Source organism: Ctenopharyngodon idella, chromosome 11 (genome assembly GCF_019924925.1).
Source record: "Ctenopharyngodon idella isolate HZGC_01 chromosome 11, HZGC01, whole genome shotgun sequence".
NCBI classification, from domain to species: domain Eukaryota; kingdom Metazoa; phylum Chordata; class Actinopteri; order Cypriniformes; family Xenocyprididae; genus Ctenopharyngodon; species Ctenopharyngodon idella.
Genome location: NC_067230.1, coordinates 24,138,523 through 24,164,933, shown reverse-complemented (window position 1 = coordinate 24,164,933; position 26,411 = coordinate 24,138,523). Strand labels below are relative to the sequence as shown.

Genomic DNA, 26,411 nt, shown 5'->3' with positions numbered 1-26,411 from the left:
AAGCGAGAAGGATGATATGAGATCGAAGGAAGGATGGAGGTGATTGCAGTGCTAAATGCCAAAGTTGGGGCTATTCACCATGAGGGTAAAAAAACGGCCACTGAGTTCCATCGATAAGATGGTCTAGGTGCTGTTTAAATTAACTGACTGCTCCACTCCATGACCTAAAGTCCTCCAACCAAAATATTTCATTACTTTCTGCTGCTGCTAGAGGAAACAGGTCCAGCTGCACAGACTTGATACAACCAATGTTTAATGAAATTCAGACCAGTACATGAAATTCTAACATGCTTCAGGATTCAGCACCATCTTTGTTTCATCATACTTACAAAAGAAATAAAATCATACACAAACAATTCCAGCAATCTTTGCTAATAAGAATTAAAAAATTAAATTGTTAATTAGCCTGATTTTGCATTCACTAAAGGGTTTTCTGACAGGTTTCTGACATTTTCCACTATTCAAGGTTTACTTTCTATCCTCAGGACTATCTTGATACAAAAGCAAAATTTCAAAATGTTAACACCAGACCACATTTTGTACTGTGTACATTTTATGTTGTACAATGCATTTCCAGTTTCTCTGGATATTTATTATAATAAATTCTTACATCCTGATTGTCAAGTTTCCTGATTTAATTCTGGATTTTGTTTATGTTAGGTCTAACAAAATGACCATGAATTTATAGAAAAGAGAAATTACTATAATGTAGACAGACAGATGACAGACAGACAGATAGAAAGTCACAAAGACAGACAGATAGACAGACAGATATTCCACATACTTACCATGAGCTGAATAGCTTCACAAGTTGTATTTGTTTTACAGATACATGCAGCCTCATTGGTGATGTAAATATAAAACATGACACATGCTTGATAAAAGGCAGTCCTCAAGTGTTAGACAAGCAAGAAAGATATCAACAGATATACAAATCACAGTACATTTGTAGTAATGACAGATTAGTTGTTTGTTTGTTTTTTTGGTTTTTTTTTTTTCAAAAAAGCCTGAGCTGAATAAAATGCTGTGGTTATGAGACTGAAATACTGTGTTAGGCATTATCTGTGATAAGGAGTTAATAATATCAGATATCAGAGAAGGAATCAAATAAAAAATGTAAGCTTGTTAATGAAGAACAAGACAGAATGAAAAATAGTGAATATTTGACAGAGTGAAGGAGAAAAACCTGAATAAAGGACTCTTACCACATCATCTGTAAGTGTTCTGATGTTTAAGTGCTATAAACAGTGTGTTTGAGAGAGAGAGAGAGAGAGAGCGCGAGAGAGAGAGAGAGAGAGAGAGAGAGAGAGAGAGAGAGAGAGAGAGAGAGAGAGAGAGAGAGAGAGAGACATGATTAGAATTATTTCTCAGTGGCACTGAAGATGACATTGCAGTCCACATGACAGGTGACATAGCTGGAAGAAAGCTTTTGATTTCAAGTCAAAGATGATAAAAATCTGTAAGACTTTAAAATACATTGATAAAGCTTCTGACAAAATGTTAATTGCTGCAGTCTATTTAAAAATGTTTAATTAATTTGAATGAATTACGTAAAAAAATGGGTTTGAATGAATGATTCAATGATTCATTCACTTATAAATGTTTCATTACTGGATGAAACAGCGTTTTTGAAAGAATCTCTTGAATAATTCAATGACAACATTTTTTAACAGTTACTCGTCACCACCTAGTGGCGTAACAATGTAACTGATACAATAATTTTTCAAAAGGCTGATCTGCTCTATATCAGGGATGGGCAACTGGCCCCCCGCGAGCCACATACGGCCCGCCGTGTCTTTAAATACGGCCCGCTGGACATTTGAAAAGCAAGTAATGTAAAGATTGCGTTCAGATTATAATGTTAATACTAAATCAATCCAGGAGAGGTCACCATTTCCAGCCGATCCCCGTATTAATAACAGCGTACTACTAAAACATTTTTTGCTAAATGAATGACAGAAATGTATGCACTTATGTTCTTATACATTTAAAAAAAAAAAAAAAGTATTTTTCATGGTAATATGTTGATGTAGATTATGGTAATGCCATATGGAACAACTATTTTTTTTAAATAAGCACTTTTTAACGAGACTGAGTTGAAAATGTTCTCTAGGCTTGTAATCAAAAATAGGTCTTCTGTACATTTGTTTGTTGCAAATTTACAGACAATGCAATTGAGATGTTTACATTTGCTTGTTGGAGTAATATTGCTTGTTAACTGAAAACAAAGTTTCCCATTTGTATTAGCAAAATTTCACAAGTTTAACAGTTCATAAAATCTATTACATAAATACATTACAAAAAATACATTAATTGTACATTGATTTCCCTTATTAAAAAGTAAATTGAGTAAGGCGGTGTAAAAGGTGCGAGTGTGGATTAGTAATCTGGCCCCCTGGTATTAAGGAGAAAAAATGTTGGCCCTCGTCACTATCAAAGTTGCCCATCCCTGCTCTATACCGATCACTTTTGTTGGCATCAGTGTTTATATCCGAACTTTTACTCCAGTACTTCTGTGATAATTTTAATTATTGTAAGACAGTAATGATACTGTGCCAAGGCATATTTGAATGATCCCGAATCACTGTCATTTAGGAATAAGATCGGGATTTATTATTATTATTATTTATATTCTCCTAATACCTGGAACGTGGTGCAAACAAGTAATCCTGTAAAAGGTTATTCATTGATCTCGTCAAAGACTAATGAGAGAAAAGCGAATGTGCACGTATGCAAAAAATCATGCAGGTGAAACAGCCACCAGATCAATTCAAAACAGTTGTAAGGCTCACAAAAAAAGAAATGTGATGCGGGATGTTAATTTGTGGACAGACAAAATGAACACAACAAAACAAAAATAAAAAAAAACAAAGAATTAAACTGGTCTACAGTGTCACCACACAGATGCCAAGATATTAGTTATAATTAAATGAGATTAATTGGCTAGCATCTCTTGTAAGACTTCCAAAGTTTAAAGCCGTCTTGCCAAAAATGTGCCGTTTATGGAGTCTCTTAAGCCTAAGCATGGCAACACAGACACATACGCCAAACTTTCCAGCTAATTTAATGAAGCTGATGTGTAAGTGGTGAAAATATTGACAAAGAAAGCTTAGGATCCAAACTCTCACTACACAAAAACCACCAACATCAATCAATACTCTAATCTTTCATTAACATGAAATCCACAAGACGATGCATAAAATGCAACAACCTGTCAATTAAGCCTGCTAATGAGTTTCCTAATGAGTTTCAAGGGTTTACATTTTCATACCATAAACTCTATGAGAACAGACATGTGAATGTGTGTGCGCGTGTGTGTGAGAGAGACAGAGAAAGGTTTTTTTTTGCTTCTGAATTTCTCAACTGTAAAATCTTTCTCAGATCAAATCTGTTGATTAGTCCAAGTGAAGAAGAAATGCCTGCAATATACATGTATGAAGAAATAATTGGAAATGCAATTATCAAGACGAGAGGGAAGAAGCCTTCTAATTTAATTCTACACCGCCATCCCTTGACAATTACTAAGGGACCTGAGCACAGTGCTCCATGCACATTAAAGACCAATTCAGAGTAAGAGTGACAAAAAGATAAGACGTAAAATTCAAGACGGAGAATTGAATTGCATGCAGTGCAATTTTGTAACTGCTCTCCATGGTTACAAGCTCACCATTGCATGCTGCCATCTGTGTAAAAGACAAAAGTTTCATAGGTGATTGTAAATGAGAAAATGTTCCTTGGTGACATATGAATGTGCTAATATGCAATTGGAATGTCTGCATATTGGATTAAGGACCAAATTAGACCCATCTGTTGCTTTGGATCGCTCTCGTGCGCTGAGGAAAAACGGCTTTCGCGGTGCTCAGGAAAAGCATGTTTGCTAATGCTGTTGCGGTATTTTATTTTGGAAATTCTTTAGAGGAATGGTTTGCCAAATCTCATAAGGAGGAACAAAGCAAACAAACAACAGCACATTTTGCCTGTATTCTTAGTCTAGGTTCTTTCCAGTCCTCCATTAGAGAGAGAATTGGATTATTTAGCAGTAACCCAGCATGGCTCATGCAAACAGTTCGACTCCATCCCAGATGGCAGGCATTATAATCAGTCAAACTCCAAATCTACATTTTCACAACCTTCCTTTAAACATTTACATGCACTATTAATTCACCTAGTGGTACACACTATAGTCAAACACACACACACAGAGAGTGCAGTTATTGGTGGCTCGGCCAAGCATCACAGCCATCAGTCTTACTTCATTAATGGAGTCAAAACAAATTCACATGCTTCGGTGTAAACATGCTGTGCTGGTGATCAATCAGAAAGTCTGTGCATGGGAAATGACCTTCATTAAAGAAACCCAGACCTCCAAAAACACAAAACCTCTCAATCACAGAAACCTCTCAATTACTGAACTTAGCATGAAATACCAGGAACAAGACAAGTGACCTTCTGAAAGACTTTTGAGAGAACCTTTATGCCACAAAAAAAAAAAAAAAAAAAAAAAAAAAAAAAAACACTCAAATAATGAATAAACCATGTCAATTTGGATCCAATGGCAATAAGCAAGTTTCCTATTGCTTTTCTACATTCATAAAAAAAAAAATTAAAAAAAATTACAGCCCAACTATTGCACTCTCTCTTTACAGAGAAGAAAAAAAAGATATTGAACCTAAAGATATAAAGACTTTAAAATACAAACATTACAAAAAATGAGGGGGAAAAAAGGAAAAAAAGTTATAAAAAAAAAAAAAAAAAACATTCACAAGCCTAATTGTAGAAACTTCCATCTATTTGTCAGTCACTCTGACTGTTTGTTTTCTCAATCTGGATGAGGGAAAAAACTAATTATTTAAAACATACCACAAACATGCAATTAAAAAAGTCGTTGTCATACTCAACGGAGACAGCAAATACATCTTGTGCTACTTGGCTGTAATTATATTTGCTTTATAATTATCTAAATATCAGGTGGTCCTCCCTCCCCTGTACGCTGTATGGCAACTAAGAATTTTAAAAGCTCTTGAAGTGATTCACACTGGATTAAATCAAATTTCACAACTAATTCATTTGCAAGATCAAGATTTTGTAACCCATGTAAAAATGTAGCTAAATTCCAGGGCCTGAATATGGTGCCTTTATGCCCATCTAACTTTTTGTTGTCATTTTAGAGAAGTTACACCTTGGAAGCAGGGAGCTAATTGCAGTTCATATACCTAACCTCAACCTTCCGATCTCTGCTGAGGACCAGCATATGGCAGCTCAGCCAACAGGATTAGCTTCAATTCAACTGATCTCAGGAACAGTTATCAGGGAAAGCACCTCTGCCTTCCTTAGAGCTAAAGCTAAACTAGGGCTGTCAAAATGGCTGAAAAACTAAATTCGAAATTTAAAAGGCATAATTTCAGGTAAGGGGAAAAAAATATTTTTCTTGTCTCCTGAGGCCACAAGAGGGCACCATGAGCAAAATATTAAAGCACCGCATTAAATTGTTTATAAAGCAATGAAATAACATGACTCCATAAGCGCACACGTTTAAACTAACGTTTATAAATCAAACAAATTCGTAACGATTATTCATTAAAAAATTTTTTTAAAAAGCCAAGTCTCGAAACATGTTTTTTAAAAGTTGAACTTCTTTTAACTTTACATGGTTTTCTAAATATGCGGCTCTCATGTGAGAAACAAGTGCAATGGTCAAACACTTTTGTCTAGCATATGTTTAAATAGAAAAAGCAGCACAGAAAATGAGTTCTGTGTGAACAGCTTGGTTACATAACCAAGATCTTTTCCGCATTAAAAAGTTTTTCATTTCAAATTTTAATTTGACAGCCCTAAGCTAAACCAGGCTTTGGGTGTGTCAAGAGCATGAGTGACCTGGACACAACAATTAGCATGCTAAATACAGCCACAAACGTGTAGATTTTCACCTTTTCACCAAAAGACATCAGAAGTCTCTGCTTTCATATCACGTCAGCTTTAATTATGAATTTCAAACGACATGCTTTTTGATGATTAGTAGTGTGGCGTAACAGATCATCGTAGGGCATAGCGCTTAAATAATACGTAGTATATATTGTGAAATATATGCATTATATTATTGATCCATTAAATTACGGAGAAATACGGTTTCCCAAAAATATTAAGCAGCACAACGGTTTTCAACATTGATTATAACATGAAATGTTTTTTGAGCACCAAATCTGCATATTATCCTTTAGATGACACTGAAGATTGGAGTAATGACTGAAAAAAAATTAGCTTTATCACCACAGAAAGAAAAAAACAAAAAAAAAAACACACATTTTAAAACATCTTAAAATAAACAGTTATTTTAAGTTGAAGTAATAATAATAATTAGCCCCTTTTACACGTACATTTATGGTAAATTACCGGTAAATTACTGTCAAGAGAACGTGTGAACAGGACCTTTCCAAAAATACAAGTAAATCGGTTCTGGTGATTCATAATTTACCAGTATGAAAAGGTAACATTACCAGTATGATGCTGTGTGCGTACAAAGAATGAAGATTACTGGTACGAGTATGTACTAAGTCAGAACCCACTGATGTAAGAAGTCTGCTTTGGGCCAATCATAAAGTTCTTATGGAGATGACTTGCTTACTCTGTGCTGTTTACATTAAGCTTTTTAATAGTTTTTCTATGTGAATATGCGCTAGATGGACGTCCGAAGAGTCACGTCTCATAGCTTTTTCAGTGTCACGCTTGAGAAACTGCCTTCTTTTCCATTCATCAGCGCTGCAGCTCTGCAGTTGAATACTAGGGATGCACCGATACCATTTAAGGACCGAGTACAAGCACAGATACTTTTTTTCCCCTGGTACTCACCGATACCGATACCAATGCCTATACATTTATTAATTTCTCTCTTTTTTAATTTTTTTTTTTTTTTCGGGGTGATGTTGCAGTTTTCCAAGCACAACACATTGAGACTAATGAATGTAGGACAGCTTCTTTATTATTACTCTAATGAAAAAAGTATATATTATATTTTATATTTATATATATATATATATATATATATATATATATATATATATATATATATATATAATATATATAAATAACTTGTATAAAAACAAATTTACAAACAAATTACAAAACAATATGACAAATACTATAGAGATACAGTAGGTTTATTTACCATGTATACATTTATTTAACATCTTTTGTTGTTTTATTAACATTAATGACAAATATTTAATTAGGCTACGGTCCCTTTAAGACCGAATCCATGGATACTGACACAAATGTTTATGTCCACTTAAGCCATAACCGACTGTATTTACGTGAGATACTCCACACCATAGACATTTTGACAACCATGTGTGCAGTTGACCATTCAGGTGCAAGGAGAACTGATCGCTCGCTGTCTGAGAGAACTGGGGTCACGCACAAGAAAGAGAGAGCGCTTTTGGTCTGTGTCATTCAGCGTGATTCCGCCTATCCCGCCTTCACTAATCGATAACGAATTGTGATTGAAAGCATGCAGTTCACAATGTGTGGGTTGTCATCATTAATTTTGAAGTATCTCCACACCCCTGAGGCTGACATTGTTTCTGCTGCTGCCGCCGGTGTTTCTGTGCATGAAAAATTCTGTCAGTTACGTCACGTGAGGTATCGGTCTTTGGTATTGGGGGTATTTTTATGAGTATGAGTACATGAGCTTGGTGTCGGCCCGATACCGATAATGGTATCCCTACAGAATACTATTATTTTAGTTTTTAAGAGCAAAAACGCATTCGGTTTGTTCATCTTCTTACGCCTATCACTCGGACGTCAAAAAATGTTGCCAAATTGAACAGATAGTGAAACTAAAGTGCTTCTCCTCATTCAGTATGAATGAAGACAACAGTGCAGCGTTTAAAGATAATTTCCGATGACTGACATCACAGAATTTACCAGCATTTGCTGCTGACATGTGAATGGTCTCTTAATCAGTAAAAAGGTCACCAGTAAAGTAATTCTGGTATTTTTATGGTAATTTACTGGGATTACTGTGTGAAAGGGGCTAATAATTCACAATATTATGTGTTTTACTATATTTTTGATCAAGTAAATGCAGCCTAGGTGAGTATAGGAGAATTCTTTCAAAAACAAAATAAAACAATAAAATAAAATACAGACCCCAAACTTCTGAATCTTCTAATTCTCCTAATTCTGTCAAATAAAATGTTTGAAAATTATTTGGAATCTTTATAGGCCAAATTAAGAGTCACCATTTAAATGATTAAATTTTGACAATGGTTTGGAACAAACACAATTATATCATATTAGAAAGCAAAGACTTTCAAAATGCCTTTCTGGGTCCAAATAACTCAAAATTATGATGCATATCACATATGATGTTGCCACAGTGAAAATACTCCTGGATCAACCTGGGTGCCATGGCAGAGCAATTATGGAACCTGCCCTGAGCATGAACCACATCTCCATCAACTCCTTCCTATAAGTTACTATAATCGCAAAACATCAGTTCTCAAAGGAAAGTACAGTAAAGCGCTTCTTCTGGGTGAAAACAGAAAACAAAATCGTCCTCCACTAATGGCTGAAAGGAAACGGCAGATTCAAGGGTCCCTCTGTGAAGCACTTGAGAACATAAGAGTCATGTTTCAGAAATTAAATAACTTAACACAATGGAAGAAGACTCTCACAGCCACCGGGGCGTGTCTAGACTACTGCTGTTTTGTTATTCAACTCCCTACCATCTTTCTCACAGCCTTCAGCCAAACCACCATCTGCATACTCATTCAAATGAAACTTTGCCCCGATACAGACTCATTTGAACGAATAAGCGGTGAGATAATTATCATGTTCTCCAAGCACATACACTCAATTCATTCTGTGCAGACAAATGTAAAATCACACCGAGTTTTAACAGTCTGCCTTCGAGTTGAGTTATCTCAGCAAATAGTGGAGCAAACTTCCTGCTAATCATTCACAAGAAGCATTACATTCTGATCAGCAGAAACCCTTTGCTGTAAGAAAAATGTATAATCACATAAAGCAGACATTGAAATTTTATACTGTACATTGGTTGGAAATACAGCTCTATGAAAGGGCAAACCATTCTGACTGGAGACCAGGCAAACCCAAACAAAAACAGTCTGTGTGTCAAGAAGGGCAAGCAGTGGGAGATCCTCATTAGAGTGGAGGCAAACTGCAGGGATTGAGTTCAGGTGTACTAATGAGATCAACACACCCATCCACCACCTGGCCAGCCAGAGGTCTGCTCCACCTCAGCCAACAGATGGTGGGCTAACCGCCTACAGTCAAGATGAAGACCAGAGGAAAGATGATTATGAGTTATGGAGGTCAATCTGTATATGCTCGTGAAGTATATAAATGCAGTTACAGCAAATGCTGTATGGAAGACAATATGAAAAGGATAAAACATCTATAGACAAGGTCCAAAATCACCATGCACTAAATGCATACAAAAATTGTCTTCGGTGAATAAATAAAAATTTTGAATACAAATTTACAAAATAGACAAAATATGAAGAACAAAATCAGAAGGTGTCTTGACGCTTTGGTGACAAGTGCAGTTGTGTGTCTGGAAGTTCTAGTGCATTTTGAACTCCATTCGAGAAAGATGATGCCTTGCAGTACACAACACTTTGGGTACAATAGCAGAGCGTTTCTTTAAACTCACAGTCTTAAACTCACACAAATGGCAGGGCTCATTAAAACAATCACAGTAATAGCATCTAATGTAGCATCAGCGCTTCAATGCAATGTCCACTGAATAAATTAAAACCTATTAAAAGGTTAGTTCACCCAAAAATGAAAACTCTGTCATTAATTACTCACCCTCATGTCGTTCCACACCCATAAGATCTTCATTCATCTTCGGAACACAAATTAAGATTTTTTTTATAAAATCTGATGGCTCAGTGAGGTCTCTATTGACAGCAAGTTAATTTAGACTTTAAAACACCCAGAAAGGAACTAAAGATATATTTAAAATGGTTAATGTGACTACAGTGGTTTAACCTTAATGTTATGAAGCGACGAGAATACTTTTTGTGCACCAAATAAACAAAATAACGACTTTATTCAATAATATCTAGTGAAGGGCGATTTCAAAACACTGCTTCATGAAGCTTTCACGAATTTTGTTCGGAGCGTGTATCAAACTGCCAAAGTCATGTGATTTCAGTAAACGAGGCTTCGTTATGTCATAAGTGTTTCGAAATTTCAATGGTTCACGTGACTTTGCCAGTGCTCCAAACCACTGATTCAAAACAAAAGATTCGAAAAGCTTCGAAGCTTCATGAAGCAGTGTTTTGAAATCACCCTTTACTAGATATTGTTGAATAAAGTCGTTATTTTGGGGGGGTTTTTGGCACACAAAAAGTATTCTCATCGCCTCATAACATTAAGGTTGAACCACTGTAGCCACATGAATAGAGGTCGACCGATATGGGTTTTTCTCTGGCTGATGCCGTTATTTAGTTATCAGGGCAGCCGATGGTCGATATATGATGCCGATTTTTTTGGCTGACATGTTTGGCCGATTTTCTTTTTTTCCCCCCTTCATCTCATAAAGTCTAACAGTTAAGTAACAAGAAGTTATACAGAAAATTGCTTAAATTAAACATTTATTAAACAACACAAGCCTCTCCAATCAGTGCACTAAAAATAATTTATACGTTAAATATTAAATACACAAAACAGGTAATCAAAAATCTAGACTGTCAAATTAGCTTAGTAGTAGCCTAATTCATAGTAATAATAATACATGGCTCAACTTTTTAAGCACCTTCTCAAAACTATTCTGAAGCATGCTTCTATACTGTAAGTCAAATAGCCATAATCTAAGTGATAACAAAAATAAGAGTTCACCCATTTTACACAGCCTGCTGCTCATAACTGCATCGAGTGCACTGGCCACGAGCAATGACGTCGTGGAGACTACGTGTCGGACCCACAGACACATTTAATGAGGAAAGTTAATATGCACGTTTTAGCCAGAAGTTTAGTCTGAATTGCACGTTTCTACTTTCACATACAAATGACTTGTTGCACTTATGATAAACATGGTCAGCATCAATTCTAGTAGGCTACAACGTAATTACTCTTTCAAAACGGTCTGTTTTCGCCTGCCATCGTTAGTTGAAGCTGTGTGTCAACAAGGCACGGCTGCAGAGTGTGAGTTGCTCCGTATCACACGCAGCCTCAGAGGGAGAGAAATTCTCCAGTAACGTACAGAAACAGAATTGATAACGTCAGAATTTATCTAAACTACAGCTGGTTAAAGGCTCGCACACCCCGTCCGCGTGCAGGACGATCCGCATTTACAACAGGACATGTGTGAGTGACTTGAGAGCTTCAAAACAGCAGTCCACTAAATCGGTTTTTCTGTGCTCACGGACAAAGGAGTATACTTTGAAAGGCTTGTGTGCTCAACTGTGCGCAAGATGCAGCAGAACGCAGAAAATGAAGTATAACTAGTCCTTTATGCCGGTGGAATGGCAATCGCGCCTGCCTATTAAATCGACCTAATTTGCAGCACAATAGGCCGATGCCGATTAATTAAAAAATGCCAAAAATCGGCCCGATATATTCCGGCTGGCCTATCAATCGGTCGACTTCTACACATGAACTTGTTTTAAATATGTTTTTAGTACCTTTCTGGGCGTCTGAAAGTCTAAATTAACTTGCTGTCAATGCAGGCCTCACGAGCCATCGGATTTTATCAAAAATATCTTAATGGAAAGACATGAGGGTGAGTAATTAAAGACAGAATTTTCATTTTTGGGTGAACTAACCCTAGCACTTTCATTTGACAGACATTTCATTAGAAAGGAAACCATTTAAAAATTTGGAATGTAATTCCAAAAAGAAAGATTAATTCTTGACAGTAATCATTAACCATTGACATTAAAGACATTTATAATGTTACAAAATTTTTCCATTTCAAATAAATCATTCTTTTAAACTTTATATTCATCAAAGAATCCTGAAAGAAAATGCAGCACACCTGTTTTTAACATTTATGAGAAATGTTTCATGAGCACCAAATCATCAAATCATAATGATTTCAAAAGGATCAAGCAAAAATGTTTATCACATTAAATGTAAACTTATTATTTAGTGTAACCAACGCAATATGATCATTTCTATTATTTGCTGCTTCTTGTAGTAAGTACAAACAATGTGAGAGAAAAACCCACAAATTCATAGATTCTATTTGAAATGCAGATAATCTATTCATCCTAGTCCTACCGATAAATAAAACACCAAGATGTGTTGGCCACAGACATTGCACACTACATGAAGCCAACCAGCATGAGCAATGTCACCAATTCAAGAACTGGCAGGGGACTGGGTTTTCGAGCCAAGTGCAAGCACAAACACACACATCCCCCTAACAAAATTCTCAGTCAAACAGATAGAAACTTTACAAAAACTTGGCTACAATGGCAACTAGGTTAATTGGAAGTTTATTCATACAAAGCAGTAAGTGCATACATGCCCTACGTGTGTGTTCTCATATTATGGGGAGGGGAAGACATAAAAGCTAATAGCTATCACAGAGTAGAGAAAATTATTATAAAAGAAAAAAAGTGATATAACTCTTGTGCAACCAATGTATGACATGACTAATATTCTTTACGCATTAGTTATCATGCTCCCCTTGGAATGAATGGCATAATTTGCATGAGCATCAAAGTTATTGAAATGTCCTCTGTTACTATTGCATACAAGGCTAAAGCAACAATTGGCAGAGAAAGCAAGAGAGCCTTGAGAAGACTGGATTGTCATTCGAGGCAGACTCTGAATCACCTTCAGTGCAAAGTCCCATTCATACAAATCAGGTTGCACAAAACAGAACCGCCAGGCCTTTCAACTGAAAACAAGCTGCACGCAGAAACGCCCTTATTCAAGTCATAAATTGAGAAATCATTTTGAAAATGCAAAAAAAAAAATATATATAAATAAAAAATAAAAAAAATGCAAAAAAAATAATAATAATAATAAATGTGCTGTGCTATACCCCCCTCTACTCAATTTTCTGGTCTTTTCTACTCCCTCACTGCACCTGTCTAATTAAAAGGACTTATTGCCATAATTAACAACATTAGCCATTTCACCTGCTTATATTATAAATAACAGTGTTTATTAGGTCACTGCAATCGGCCATCCATCATATCAGCCTTCAATGAAAGGTCATCTGTCAATATCAATGATAGCTGTGTTTTTATCTTGCGACATGCCCTCCTCTTCACAACATCCAAAGAAATTTACAATTGTGAGCAAACTCTACGCATTTATGTAAAATAAGATACACAATAATCAGCAGAACAATTGCTTTGAAAAAAACTGGCACTGATTTTCTTCAAATCAACATTTTTGTTACTGGATAGCACAGTAATGAAATAAGAAGGTCACTATGAAAAAGAACAAAAAGTTAACCCAAAAAACTGATCAAGGTTATGGGTTTCACCCAGTAACAGTTGCTAGGAAACCCCCATCTCCTTTCAGCTAGACTTAATGAGACGAGGAGAATAAAATACATAGCAGACTGGAGTGGATAAAACCGACATAGGTGAGATGTGAACAAGACAGACGTGCTCCTATGTTGAAAAATGTAGGAGTGCATTAAACTTTAAATTATAAACAAGCTCGAGAGAAAAATAAATAAATAAATAAATAAATAAAAAACACACATTTACACACATGCTCCTAAACACATTTTTAGTCACAAATGCGAGTAACACTGTTGAGCCCTGATGCAAGCATGATTTTTATAAACTTACTCGCTCATTTATACTCTAGCCAAATCAATTAAACCTATAAAGGATATTTTAAACATAACATTCTTATTCATTTTGTGCTCAAACTCTCTTTTCACCATCTTTCTAATCAATCACCATCACTATCTTGTACTCTACCTTCAGCAAGCAGAGGAGAACTGTAGTACAAGGGCCAACTCACATAAAGCAGGTAAATTTCTGGACGTCAAAGAAAAGAGGGAAGGAGTAATAAGTGAATGTGTGGCAGAGGGTCTATCAGCACGAAGGTCAAGCTGAAGCTTTAACAGAACATGCATGAATGCCAAACAGATTTCTCCATCGACACTTTGCCAGAAGAGGCTATTAAAATCAATCCAGTAGCACCTCAGCAGAGGTGAGAGACGCTAATCATGTCAATTGCAGTCCATTAGGCTCAATCACACCCACCTGCCGGTGATTGTCTTAACCTTGGATGTCAAGACCAGAGAGGCAGTGTGGCAATCGAGCTCAGTGCGCAGATGCCATCGACATCTGTCAGATCACTACCCTGGTCTCCATACATCGCAGGAGTGGAGTGACAGGAATACATGACGCATGTGCACATGATAGACTGAAGCGGATATTTAAGATGAGTGCTGATATGCTATAATATAAGTAGGAAAGGGATGTGATTTGCTGAGAGACACTGACAAGAGCTATGTTGTCGATCAGGAAAAATATTAAAAAATATCACATTATTTCAACACAAGTATTTCAAAGTTTCATTTTTCATGGACATTTCAAACAGTCAGAATTTCCACTATTTGAAGAATCACCCAACGTGTGGAATCCATTGTGTGTCCATGTGGTGTTATTCAGCTTCTGAAACACTTCAAAGCCAATTGCATCACTCTGTCCAAATATGTTTTTTCCTTGCAGAAATAAACAAAAATTATGCTAGATAATGAGAGTTTTCAATAATAAAAAAAAAAAAAACATTTCAGCTAAGTTGTAATTCCACCTCTTCTAAGTTAAAGTAAAAGTTTTTGTCATGATCAATTACTAGAAGTTCTGGTGGTTACAAACTTTAAAATGGCTAAATGAATCAAATATCAGTGTTTGAGGCAGGGTTGGATATCGGCAACTGCCTCGCACTATGATACGCATACATAATGTCACAATTCAATATACTGCGATACATCAAACTGTCTCATCGTTTGAGAGAGGTCGTTTCATTCACTCTTGCATGGTTTGAGAATTTATGTTGGAATTTTGGTGGGCGAAGCATCTTACTAAACTTCATGGGATGTTCCAATTGTTATATTGAACTTTACTCTGCAAGGCACAATAGAAATATCAAAATCAGGCAAAAATAAGGTTACTGAGCCAAAGCGAGTTTACGTCTGTTCTGTTTGGGTAACATATCACCTCCGCCAGGACACATCCATCTGCATGTGCATGTCTGCTTATCCGTCTGTCTTCATTTGTATCCATCTCTGCCTCAATCTGTGTGCAGATCTCTGGCCTTCCTCCAATCTCCAGGTTTGCGTCCGAAGGGCGATGCGGTTTGTCAGGAAGAAGAGGGGAATTGACTGGGCTGACAGCTGGTCTCCACGGATACAGCTGGGGTCAGGATAAAGAGCCAAAGGCAAGTTCAGAGCTGCATAGCAATCAGCGCATCAGGGGAGTGACAGACAGGGCCAAGAGGTTAGGAACGAGGGAGAAAGACACCATCCCCAAACCATATCACACTTCCTTCAGGCCTCGTCCTCAAACAGCATCAGAGACATCAGGATGGTAATCTCAGTCGCATCAACATTCATTTTGGGATGCAGTACATGCATAACAGGAGCACTGTCGACTAGCTCAAATTGAAGGCCTCACCAAAGAACATCACGAGCGCCAGTGTCCTACTACCATCACCACAAATATCTCAGCAGGTTCAGGTTCAACTGCACCACCCTGGTTCTGCTATGGTGCACTGTTGCCATGGATACAAGAAACAATCTCTCACACTGTGTGTGTGTGTGTGTGTGTGTGTGTGTGTGTGTGTGTGTGTGTGTGTGTGTGTCAGAGAAAGTTGTTTTCATCATGCCAGTCATGAACGCTCATGCGGTAGCTGCTAGAGTCTATGCTCTCTCTCTGTTCAATACAGACACTCCTACTGCAGTGGCTTAGAGTGTTCTCAGACACTGAGCACTGTCACCCCTACAGAATATCACTGTCTAAATCTACAGGGGCCATTTTTGCCTTCCAATATTAATGAACTTTGTCCTACAGTGTAGCCTAAGAAAGTATTTAAACTATACTTGCACTATTCTCCTTCTTGCTTATTGTGATCAATTGTATTCTGCTTTCAAATAAGGGTCATTATTTTTCACAATGTTGTACATTCAATAATCTTCACAATTTTCCTAATATTCATTTCAAAACATTGCATTTTTTATTCTACACAGCAAAACAAGCATGGTGCTAAGTGTGCAAAGTCCACATCACCAACACTCATTACTGAAATGGCTTTAAATAGCCCGCTGAAATAAATATTTTGGGCTTTGTAGAAAGAATGAGCAAATTCCTCAATGCAAATATAGAAAGGATCCAATTTTACAATAATAACACAAGAACTGGTTTACATTTCACCAAATGAAACATCTGGATACAGATAGAGGTTGAAAACATTCTATACTGTAAAAAGAAATGTTTGTAGTTATTACAGAAAAAAAGAAATACTACAGTAAAAAAAACTAAACCTTACCATATATGGTAAAGAAAAACAAAACAAAAAACGTATTTTTTTTTTTTAAGTAAGTAAAAACAAATTATTGTATAAGTTACAGTGAAAGAGTAAAGACATTCCCAAAAGTCCCTGTGTTACATCACATAGGGCTGCACAACAATGATAATCATGATAACAGCCTCCATCTGTTTTCATCATGATTATCAGTTATGTAGTTTTCAACTGATTTACATCATGAAAACTGGTAAAACCTTAAGAAGCTTCTCTCAAAAGCCAAAACAGTGAAATTCAGATTTCAGTGCTTCCCTTTTATTAACTAGACTGTGGCGGCCCGAAAATAAATGTAAACTTCTCATAATAACATAAAAGGTCTTTAATATCATATTTTGCACCATTACAGTCAAACAAACTAAAATAGAAAGCGCAATAAGGCTTTGTGTCCTTATCAAATCGCAAAAGACTGTCTGTTTGCGCTGCACAAAGAGAAGTGCGCACCTCGCTCATGTGATCACCTCCGCGTCTCAGTTTACAGTGAATAAATGCAATGAACTCCATCTCTGCATGTGCTGAGTTAAGCGTGCATTTGGGAACGTAGAGGGCACCAGTTATGCATTATTTTCACATTTGCATAGTTGACGATTACAGCATTTTACTAGATTTGTAATGAGATGCTTTTGTGAACTTGACTGCAGTTTCTGTTTCAACTATAGAAATTAGGACAAAACTAAGTATGAAAGTTTAATTTATTTTTCAGTGCATTTGTTTTACAATATATGGCTATTACTGTCAGAAGAATAATCATTGCTTCCCATACATAGACTTTACTTGGGCGGGCCGCCCAGGTATATTAACGGCTGCCCAAGTATATTTGGAGACACATTTATGCTTTTATTATTTTTATCCTCATATACTTTTGTATCCGCCAAAGATAATAAAACCATCCACGATCGATTAACTAGAGGAAGATCTCCCCTCGTCCTACGCGTTTCGTACCTGCTCGTTACGTGTGCGTCAGAACTGTTTACTCCCGCTAATATTCCCATGTGCACTGCAGAGATGCGGTGGATATTTCACAAAGAGCGCTGCATGTTGCAAAGTCACAAGGTGGCGCTGTTGCGTGTTCTACGGGCTCACGCAACAGCACTTCAGACTGCTTCAAAGTGATTCTCAATCAACGCAGATTTATGGCAAGCGATTGCTAATGAACTCAAGTTGATGAATTATGACATGTCTACTTTATGGCCTTTATATGTTTTAGACGGTTGTAAGAATCTGAAGGATCAGCCAGCAATTGTGTAGACATTTCAAAATAAGAGTCCTGGTGAATTTCAGGCTTGTTTATAATTAAAAGTCACAAGCTAAGTTTTTTTTTTTTTTTTCCTCTTCTGGGCATTATTGGTATTTTGGTTACACAATAAATTGTATTTAATTTGATTTCCATTTAATTCATAGTAAATTACTGTAGTCTCCCCCACAGGAAGAAAAGACTAAGAACATTATTTGACACGTATATTATTCATTATATAAATTTTACTAGTAAAATCTGTGTTCCATTCACTGAGAGACACTATATGACATAGCAAGGAGAACACAGGAAAAGGAGAACCATTTAAAGGGTTAGTTTACCCAAAAATGAAAATTCTGTCATTTATTGCTCCCGCTCATGCCGTTCCAGACCTGCAAGACCTTCATTAATCTTCGGAACGCAAACTGAGATATTTTTGTTTAAATCTGATGGCTCCGTGAGGCCTACATAGGAAGCAATGACATTTCCTCTCTCAAGATCCATAAAGGTACTAAAAACATTTAAATCAGTTCATGTGATTACAGTGGTTCAATATTAATATTATAAAGCGACGAGAATATTTTTGGTGCGCCAAAAAAACAAAGTAACAAATTATTTAGTGATGTCCGATTTCAAAACCCTGCGTCAGGAAGCTTCGGAGCATAATGAATCAGCGCATCGAATCCGCAGTTCGGAGCGCCAAAGTCACGTGATTTCAGCAGTTTGGCGGTTTGACACGCGAGCCGAAACGCTGATTCATTACGCTCCAAATCTTCCTGAAGCAGTGTTTTGAAATTGGCCATCACTAAATAAGTCGTTATTTTGTTTTTTTTGGCGCACCAAAAATATTCTCGTCGCTTTATAATATTAATATTGAACCACTGTACTCACATGAACTGATCTAAATATGTTTTTAGTACCTTTATGGATCTTGAGAGAGGAAATGTCATTTCTCCCTATGTAGGCCTCACGGAGCCATTGGATTTAAACAAAAATATCTCAATTTGTGTTCCGAAGATCGACGAAGGTCTTACGGGTGTAAAACGGCACGAGGGTGAGTAATTAATGACAGAATTTTCATTTTTGGGTGAACTAACCCTTTAAATGCTGTAATTTTGCATAATTTACAATGCATAATAATACATAATATTAGTATGTAATTAAATGTAATAGCATGCTATGTAATTAAAATTAATTTTAATAAATAAAAATACTGTTTTAAAAAAAAATAATAATAATAATTATTTGTTTGTCACATGTAGTAGACCATTTTTGTGCCGTGGGTAATAGGAGGATTTTTCACCCGGCTACCACCTCAAGTATATTTCAAACCTGTGGGAAGCACTGATAATATTACAACTATTATTATTGTTGTTGTTGTTGTTGCTGTTATTATTATTATAATAATAATAATAATAATAATAATAATATGTATAATGTGTAATGTAGAATGAGACACTATATCACAACTAAAAAAAGGGTTAAGCCCTTTAAAGTTCAGGTACAAGTCAATGCACAGACTTTTTTCTTTGTTCACAATAAATATGGGTTGGAGCTCTTAATTTTGAACTCTCAAAGTGCACCAGATTGATTATTTTAACTTTAAAATGTACAGAATTGCCTACAGACCCCCCCCCTAGAGGGACCCAGGTCCACCCACCACAGTTTAACAAAATCCTGTGGGAAACATTATAAGGTGTAAAATGTATACCAATATGCCATCCTGTAACGGAAACATTGTCACAGTATTATTTACAGTGAATTTATAGCAACCAACTTTTTTGTTAACACAATCTCTGGGTGCAGATGTGTGAAATAAGGAATGACCTTAAAATGTCAAAAGAAAAATATATCCTATAACAGTAGAAGCCATCTAAATCAATGACAGATTGAAACAAAGCCAAAAACTTGTTCTTGCATCTCTCAGCAAACATTGAAACTCCTTCTATTTTACTATCAATCTGTCTCCTTGTGAAAATCTCAAAATGCCTCTAAAAACATGGTCAAAGATATTATTTGACTCATGCTGTACCTTTTGAAGTCACAGTGTACATTAGAACAAACTGCTAAAAAACTTAATCTTTGGTAGAATGCAAGAAAAATACATCCTACATTTCAGGCTACAGTTGGAAGAGACAACATCCTGCTGGCCTTGACGACAGCTTAGTTTCCAGTGAGCTTTTCAGCACACCAGGTAATAAGTGCAGCCACCAAGGGAAACAAGCTATTGCGACTTACTTAGAAATCTCCAGGTGTAGTATGTTTGAGACCTGATTGACAGAAGCGGAATAAGAAAATTACCTTTCATTACAAACTAACCCCCACCAAAAAAAAAAAAAAAAAAAAAAAAAAAAAAAATCAAAGACAACAGAGGAAAAAGGACGAGGAAAATTGGATATAATTGCTCTGGCCTTGATACTTTCCCTGGCATTGTTGTTTCCTGCGTTTGTAAAGTCAGATCTTTTTTCATTTAGGTCAGTCAAAAGTTAACTACACCATTAAGGCAGCAGAACATGTTGTGATAAAAGAAGAGCATCACTGGCAGCTTCTGTAATTGCTTCTTCCACATCGTTCTATTCAGTAAGCCCATTTGGCCTTTCGATGAAGCAAGAGCAGCCTCCATTTTCGACCCCTCACCATACAACCTCATATTCTCTGACTTTTGTCCTTGTTCCTTTTCCTACATTACTAATTTTAGAGACACTCACTGTATGTGTGGATGTCTTGCCAACAGTAGAAGTCATCCTGTGACATTCAGACAGGATTCCAACTAAATTTTCCAAATCTCAATCAACAAGTCCTGCAGTACCACAGTGGTACTGTCTACCCATCACTGTGGGAACATTTCACGTTAAGCTGCTCAAACTTCTCCAGTCCAAATGAAGGGAGGAAGAGAGAAGTCATGGTGCTGTCAGAACAGCATGAGAATGAAAGCTCCCTGTAAAACCCATCTAGTTGTTTTGGCTCTGTATATAACAGCAACTATAAAAGCTGAATTTATTTGGGGTTGTTTGGGCATATATTCCATCTTTCCACCTCAAATCTCCTTGAATTTCCATTCTCCCAAGTGCATTCTTGCAAGTCCGCAACAGAGAAATCAATCTGGTATCATAACTGCTGGTAATGAGAGTCATTTGGTTGACCCTAACCATGATATGTTCCCTTGATGATGCAGCATTATGGCTGTGCCGAAATCCTTTTCTCTCCAACTCGCATGGTCTCTTGGTCTGTCTCCCTCCCTTACTGGAGACAGATGGGGGAGCTGAACGTTTAGCCCAGGACAATGCTTTCTGAAGGGTAGCCCAGAATGTCACCCGACAAATTAGAACACCTGCTCTGGCAACTACACCTACTCTGCTAAATTGAGCAGTCTATGACTCAACTAGACCTACTTGCATAAGCTGCATTAAAAAAAATATATATATATATATATATATATATATATTTTTTTTTTTTTTTTTTCAGTAACATTTGAGATTTTGAGCTTGCCGTGCACTACACATATCACACTTAACATGCAAAAACTCATTTATCACTCTCTAGGACAGCTGAGCATTCGATGAGACAATTTATTCTGGTTTAAGGAACATTACAGAGCAACTCTGAAGATTGACACACACACTTTATGATGTAGTTCAAGTTTATAAAACAAAAAAGACAAATAAGAACATAAAAGGTTGAAATACAATATTTAGCCCTTACTGGATTTGCAGGTCTTTTATGAATCCAACTATTCTAATATCAAGCCACTTAGCCAGCAAAATTAACTAGGCTCTTCACCTTTATATTAAATGGGTTAGTTCAACCAAAGATGAAAATTATCCCATGATTTACTCGCCCTTAAGCCATCCTAGGTGTATATGACTATCTTCTTTCAGATGAGCACAATCAGAGATATATTTAAAAATATTCTTAATCCTCCAAGGGTTATAATGGTAGTAAATGGGGGTTGGGATTTTGAAACCCAAAAAAAATGCATCCATCCATTGTAAAAGTAATCTATACGGCTCCAAGGGGTTAATAAAGGCCTTTTGAAGCAAAGCAATGGGTTTTTGTAGGAATAATATCCATATTTAAAACTTGACGAACGCAGAAGTGCAGAGGATAGAGCAAAACAAAACACCAGTCACGAATTAAAAGTCTAAAACGAGAATTTGTAAAGACAAATGTCAGAGGATTTCGATATAAGAGAAGAGGAGCTTGAGTTTGTTGCCCAGCCCTATTTGCTTAAACCGCGAGAGGCGTCTAAGCTTACGCTACTCTTACATCCTGCATCATACATCGCGTCACGGGTTACTCTTGTGGCGCAAGTCGACATGCGCAGCATGCGTACGGTCGTTTGCGGGAAGCTAGTTATTTTAGTTTTAAATATGGATATTTTTCTTACAAAAACCAATCGCTTTGCTTCAGAAGGCCTTTATTAACCCCCTGGAGTCGTATGGGTTATTTTTATGATAGATGGATGCATTTTTTTTTAAATAAAATGGGGGGGGGGGTCAGAATCCCGACCCCCATTCACTGCCATTATAAAGCTTGGATATATAGCTCCAATTGTGTTTGTCTGAAAGAAGATAGTCATATGCACCTAGGATGGCTTGAGGGTGAGTAAATCATGGGATAATTTTCATTTTTGGGTGAACTATCCCTTTCATAATATCTAGAGGTCTGCAAAGGCAAACTGAGGTTTAACACCTCCATATCATCTTCCTTCATCTACATTCTGCCATAATGGCATGGGAAAGGTTAACCATTTGTCAGTCTTGAAAAAAGAAGAGATTCGAAGCAGTCAACTTAAATAGAAAAAATAATTAAGTTACAATAACACTGAGGAAAACAAAACACTGAAACAAGCATTGTTTACTTTCCATCTGTTAATGAAGTGCCCAAAGCAATGCAATTGTTTGTTTTTAATTATGGGGAAACTGGGAAGTATACACACAAAAAAAAAAAAAAAAAAAAAAAAAAAAAAACGCAAGAAAGGTCAAATCATCGCTCAATTTGAAAGTATAACCTCCTCTAACTTTCTTCCTCTCACCTCAGTTTTCTTTATCAGACATGCAGCTCATCTTAAATGCTGAATTAGTAATAGCACAAAAACGAACTGGTTATGAAAACATGTTGAAATGTTCTTGGAAATGATACCTGCCTCAATGCCTTCTTTTTGTGGTGTTATTGTGACACCTACTGGTTAATATAGATACTTGACTGTACACAGTATTTTTTTTCCAAAATAAAAATATAAAATGTAAAAAAAAATAATAATTACAGCTCTTTTCCAAACACATAATGGCTGCCAAGTAACTGTTGAGGAGATGAAGGAATAGTGATTTTGTGACAATGAAAAAGAACTTAAAACGCACCCTGTGGAAGCATTTCTTTTAAACAAGTAAAAAGACTGTAATTAAGCCTTAAATCTCAGATTCAGATTGATAAGTACTATTGATAAATATCCCTCTCCACTACAAAACAGTGTAAATAATGGATTCCAGAGACATATGTTGTTTCATCTAGTGCTACACAGGGTAAAAATGACAAACTCAACCAGTGCTGTTATATTAACTTTGGCCAAAACCATAATTTTGAATTAAAATGTCCATACTATTTGTGAAGCTTTTGAGCAATACACAAAAAATGCTCTCATGACAGTGAAGAAGTAATTATGAACTTCTTACAAAAAGTTAAAAATTGTTTGATTTTAATTGAAGTCCAAGCTATGCATGATAATATAAAGGTTTGTGAAGTATATGCTGTAGTAGTCAAATTTCCATTCTACACATGCAGCCAATGGTCACTAAAACTTTCAGCAGACTAAATCCTACTAATTACATAAAATGGTCAGAAACCACAGGAAAAGGACAATACAGTCTTTTCCGGGAACACAGGAGACACAGGGAGATGGCAGAAGCAGATCAAGCACAGCCAAAGACCAACTGAGTTTTATGACAATCTGCTACTGGAGTTAAAAGTCGACCTGTGGACCACAGTCTGAACTGTACAAGTTCAGCTGTAACGGGTGAAACTGCAGAATGGCCTCAAACAGTCACAGCATTCCACACATTCTGACAGTAGACTTCATTCTGATAAAAGAAGTGCACTAATGCTTTGCACTCTGTGACTCAGCAAGGGTGTGTTGATGAAAACATCTCAGAGCTGTTAGACAAATACCACACATGCATTTAGAAAAAAACAAAGCCCCTGTGTTCAAACAGATGAACAGTTTATGTGGAAAGCTGCTATAATACAGTCCTTGTGTTTGCACCTGCTTCAACTGACAAGACAACAGCCGAAAAAAGTGACTGCAAGAATGTGCAATCATTTACTGCATTTAGATACTTTAGCATAACTGACAGAAATAATCTACTGCAAAAGTGTTCTAAAGGGTCATTAGAAAAAAAAAAGAGACAAAAAATAATAATAATCTGCAAAATGTATTTAACAGTGAAAAATAATATCTACCCAAATTAATATTTCCAGATAATATTTTAATAACTTGTTTTGGCTTCAGAGCAATTAAAGCCAATTAGTTCATTTCAAAAACATGTTGTCTTTATATTATACTAAAAGTATACCAAAGTCTGGGGTAAGTTTTTTTTTTTTTAAAGAAATTAATACTTTTATTTTAACATGGACACACTAAATTGATCAAAATTGAGAGTAAAGAAATTTACTTCAAATAAATACTGTTCTTTTGATCTTTATGTTCATTAAAAACACTAAGCATCACAACCATTTTCAATATTGATAACAATAAGACATTAAATCAGCATATTAGAAAGATTTCTGAAGGATCATGTGACACTGATGACTGAAGTAATGATGCTGAAAATTCAGCTTTGATATCACTGGAATATATTATATTTTAAAATCTATTAAAATGGAAAACTGCAATTATAAATTGTAATAATATTTCACAATATTAGTGTTTTACTGTGTTTTTGATCAAATAAATGTAGCCTTGGTAAGCATTTTTCTTTTTTTTTTTAAAAAAATCTTAACCTCAAACTTTTGAGGGTATATAGCTGCCTTGATATTTTAGGAAGCTATTTGGGGGTTCGTGGCATTAAAAAGTTTGAAAACCCCTGACCTAAACCACATGGTGATATTTACAGAAGTCAAAGCACTTTATTTAACATTGGCACGGTGTCACTCATCATGTTGGGTCGGTGGGCTTCCAGAAAAAAAAAACTGTTCCTACACCAGCACTAAACCATGACTGGATTATTCGGTCTTATCCCTGAGCTAATTTTATCCTTTGATTTAGCACTGGCAGTCAACAACTAAGTTAATGACATTGAAAGAGAGGTTCAATGTGTGTGGGTGTGTTTTTATCCGTCTGTCTCTCTGCTGTCTGTTAAAAACACAACAAAAAAATGTTGCTGTTAAATCCATCTAAAAACAGCCATCATGCTGTCAATTTGAAGAAGTATCTTCAATTTGCATATAATAAAACATTTGCTGAAGAAACAAAGAAAACAGAGAGAACAACAGATACAAAGTAACTTGACTAAGTTTTTATAGTGAACATCATGTGTGGATATTCTGTTTTAATTATGTTCAGGTAAATAAGATATTCATTAAAAAAAAAAAAAAAAAAAAAAAAAATGATGTCTCTCTACATTTTGTACATTTATAAACCAGGTACTATTAACACTTCATCTTGAAGGGCTTCTTTCCATTTTTCACCAGATTTGAGGATGTTGTTTGGGATGTTAGATATTTTCCCTCATTTAATAAATGCGGGAAAATATCTAACAGGGTTTTTTTCTTTGCTGAAAGTCCATTCATTCCATGTTAAATTTGTGAATATTCATGAGTATTATTTGACATTTTTTATCTGACAGTGCTGGCCAATATAGAGTGACAGGCAACATACACATTGCAAGAAAATAAAAAAAACAGGACATTGCACCAAAATACAGATGAATACCTCTCAACGTAAACAGAATAATTCAAAGTAATTACTTGACACAAAAAACTTTTGTCAGTTTTGAGTACTAGAGACTAGTCAGCAGCAATGTATAAACAGGGTGGGAACTGGGAACATGTGGCCATTTACTAGAATAATAACTATATATTAGAATAGAGGCACTTTTAAATGATAAATAACTTACAAATTTAGGCTTCTTCTCTCCGTCATCCCCACTTGAACTGCCCTGGGATGACACTCCGACTCCAAATCCTTTCTTTCGATGTATTTTATTCTCCCTCCCTTGATTCGAACCTTCAAATCGTGGATGGCGGTAGTTATCCATATCTAGGTGAAGTTATAAAAACTATTTCTACAAGGTTTCCGGGTTTAATGCGAATCTAAGGGCTCATGATATCCCTGAGGTTGACCGTTGAAAGAGACAAGCGCGAGCTCGGATTAAGTTGACGTTCGCGAGCGAACATGCACGAGACGCGTTGACAGTAGTTGTTTTCTAATAAGGCGGCTAACGACGGTAATCCAATTGCCAGTTCTTTAGATCTCACTAACACCCCTTTTCAAACCCCTAGATTTGCATAAGTGTTTAAAATACACTCCAATTCGACAAAACAGACAATTTTCGAAATGTGTATAGGTTGTCAAGGTTAGTAAAAAACTAGATCGGATTTGAAATACATATAAGCAGTATCACGAATGTCCTGCAATCTGAAACTCCCGCCTCAG

The 26,411-nt window shown here is 36.1% G+C and overlaps 1 protein-coding gene across 3 annotated transcripts in view; it reads right to left on the bottom strand.

Annotated features, from left to right (window-relative positions):
- The window catches only part of diaph3 (diaphanous-related formin 3), a 283,916-nt gene extending 257,505 nt beyond the window's left edge, over positions 1 to 26,411 (bottom strand). For 2 of the 3 annotated variants that reach the window (XM_051912519.1, XM_051912521.1), the window contains exons 1-2: positions 25,873 to 26,411; positions 1,206 to 1,238 (exon numbers count right to left, since the gene is read on the bottom strand). In XM_051912519.1, coding sequence (XP_051768479.1) covers positions 1,206 to 1,238; positions 25,873 to 26,013 — 174 coding nt within the window. In that variant the 5' untranslated portion in view covers positions 26,014 to 26,411. The remainder of the gene's footprint in view (positions 1 to 1,205; positions 1,239 to 25,872) is intronic. The other variant, XM_051912520.1, reaches the window with a different exon arrangement.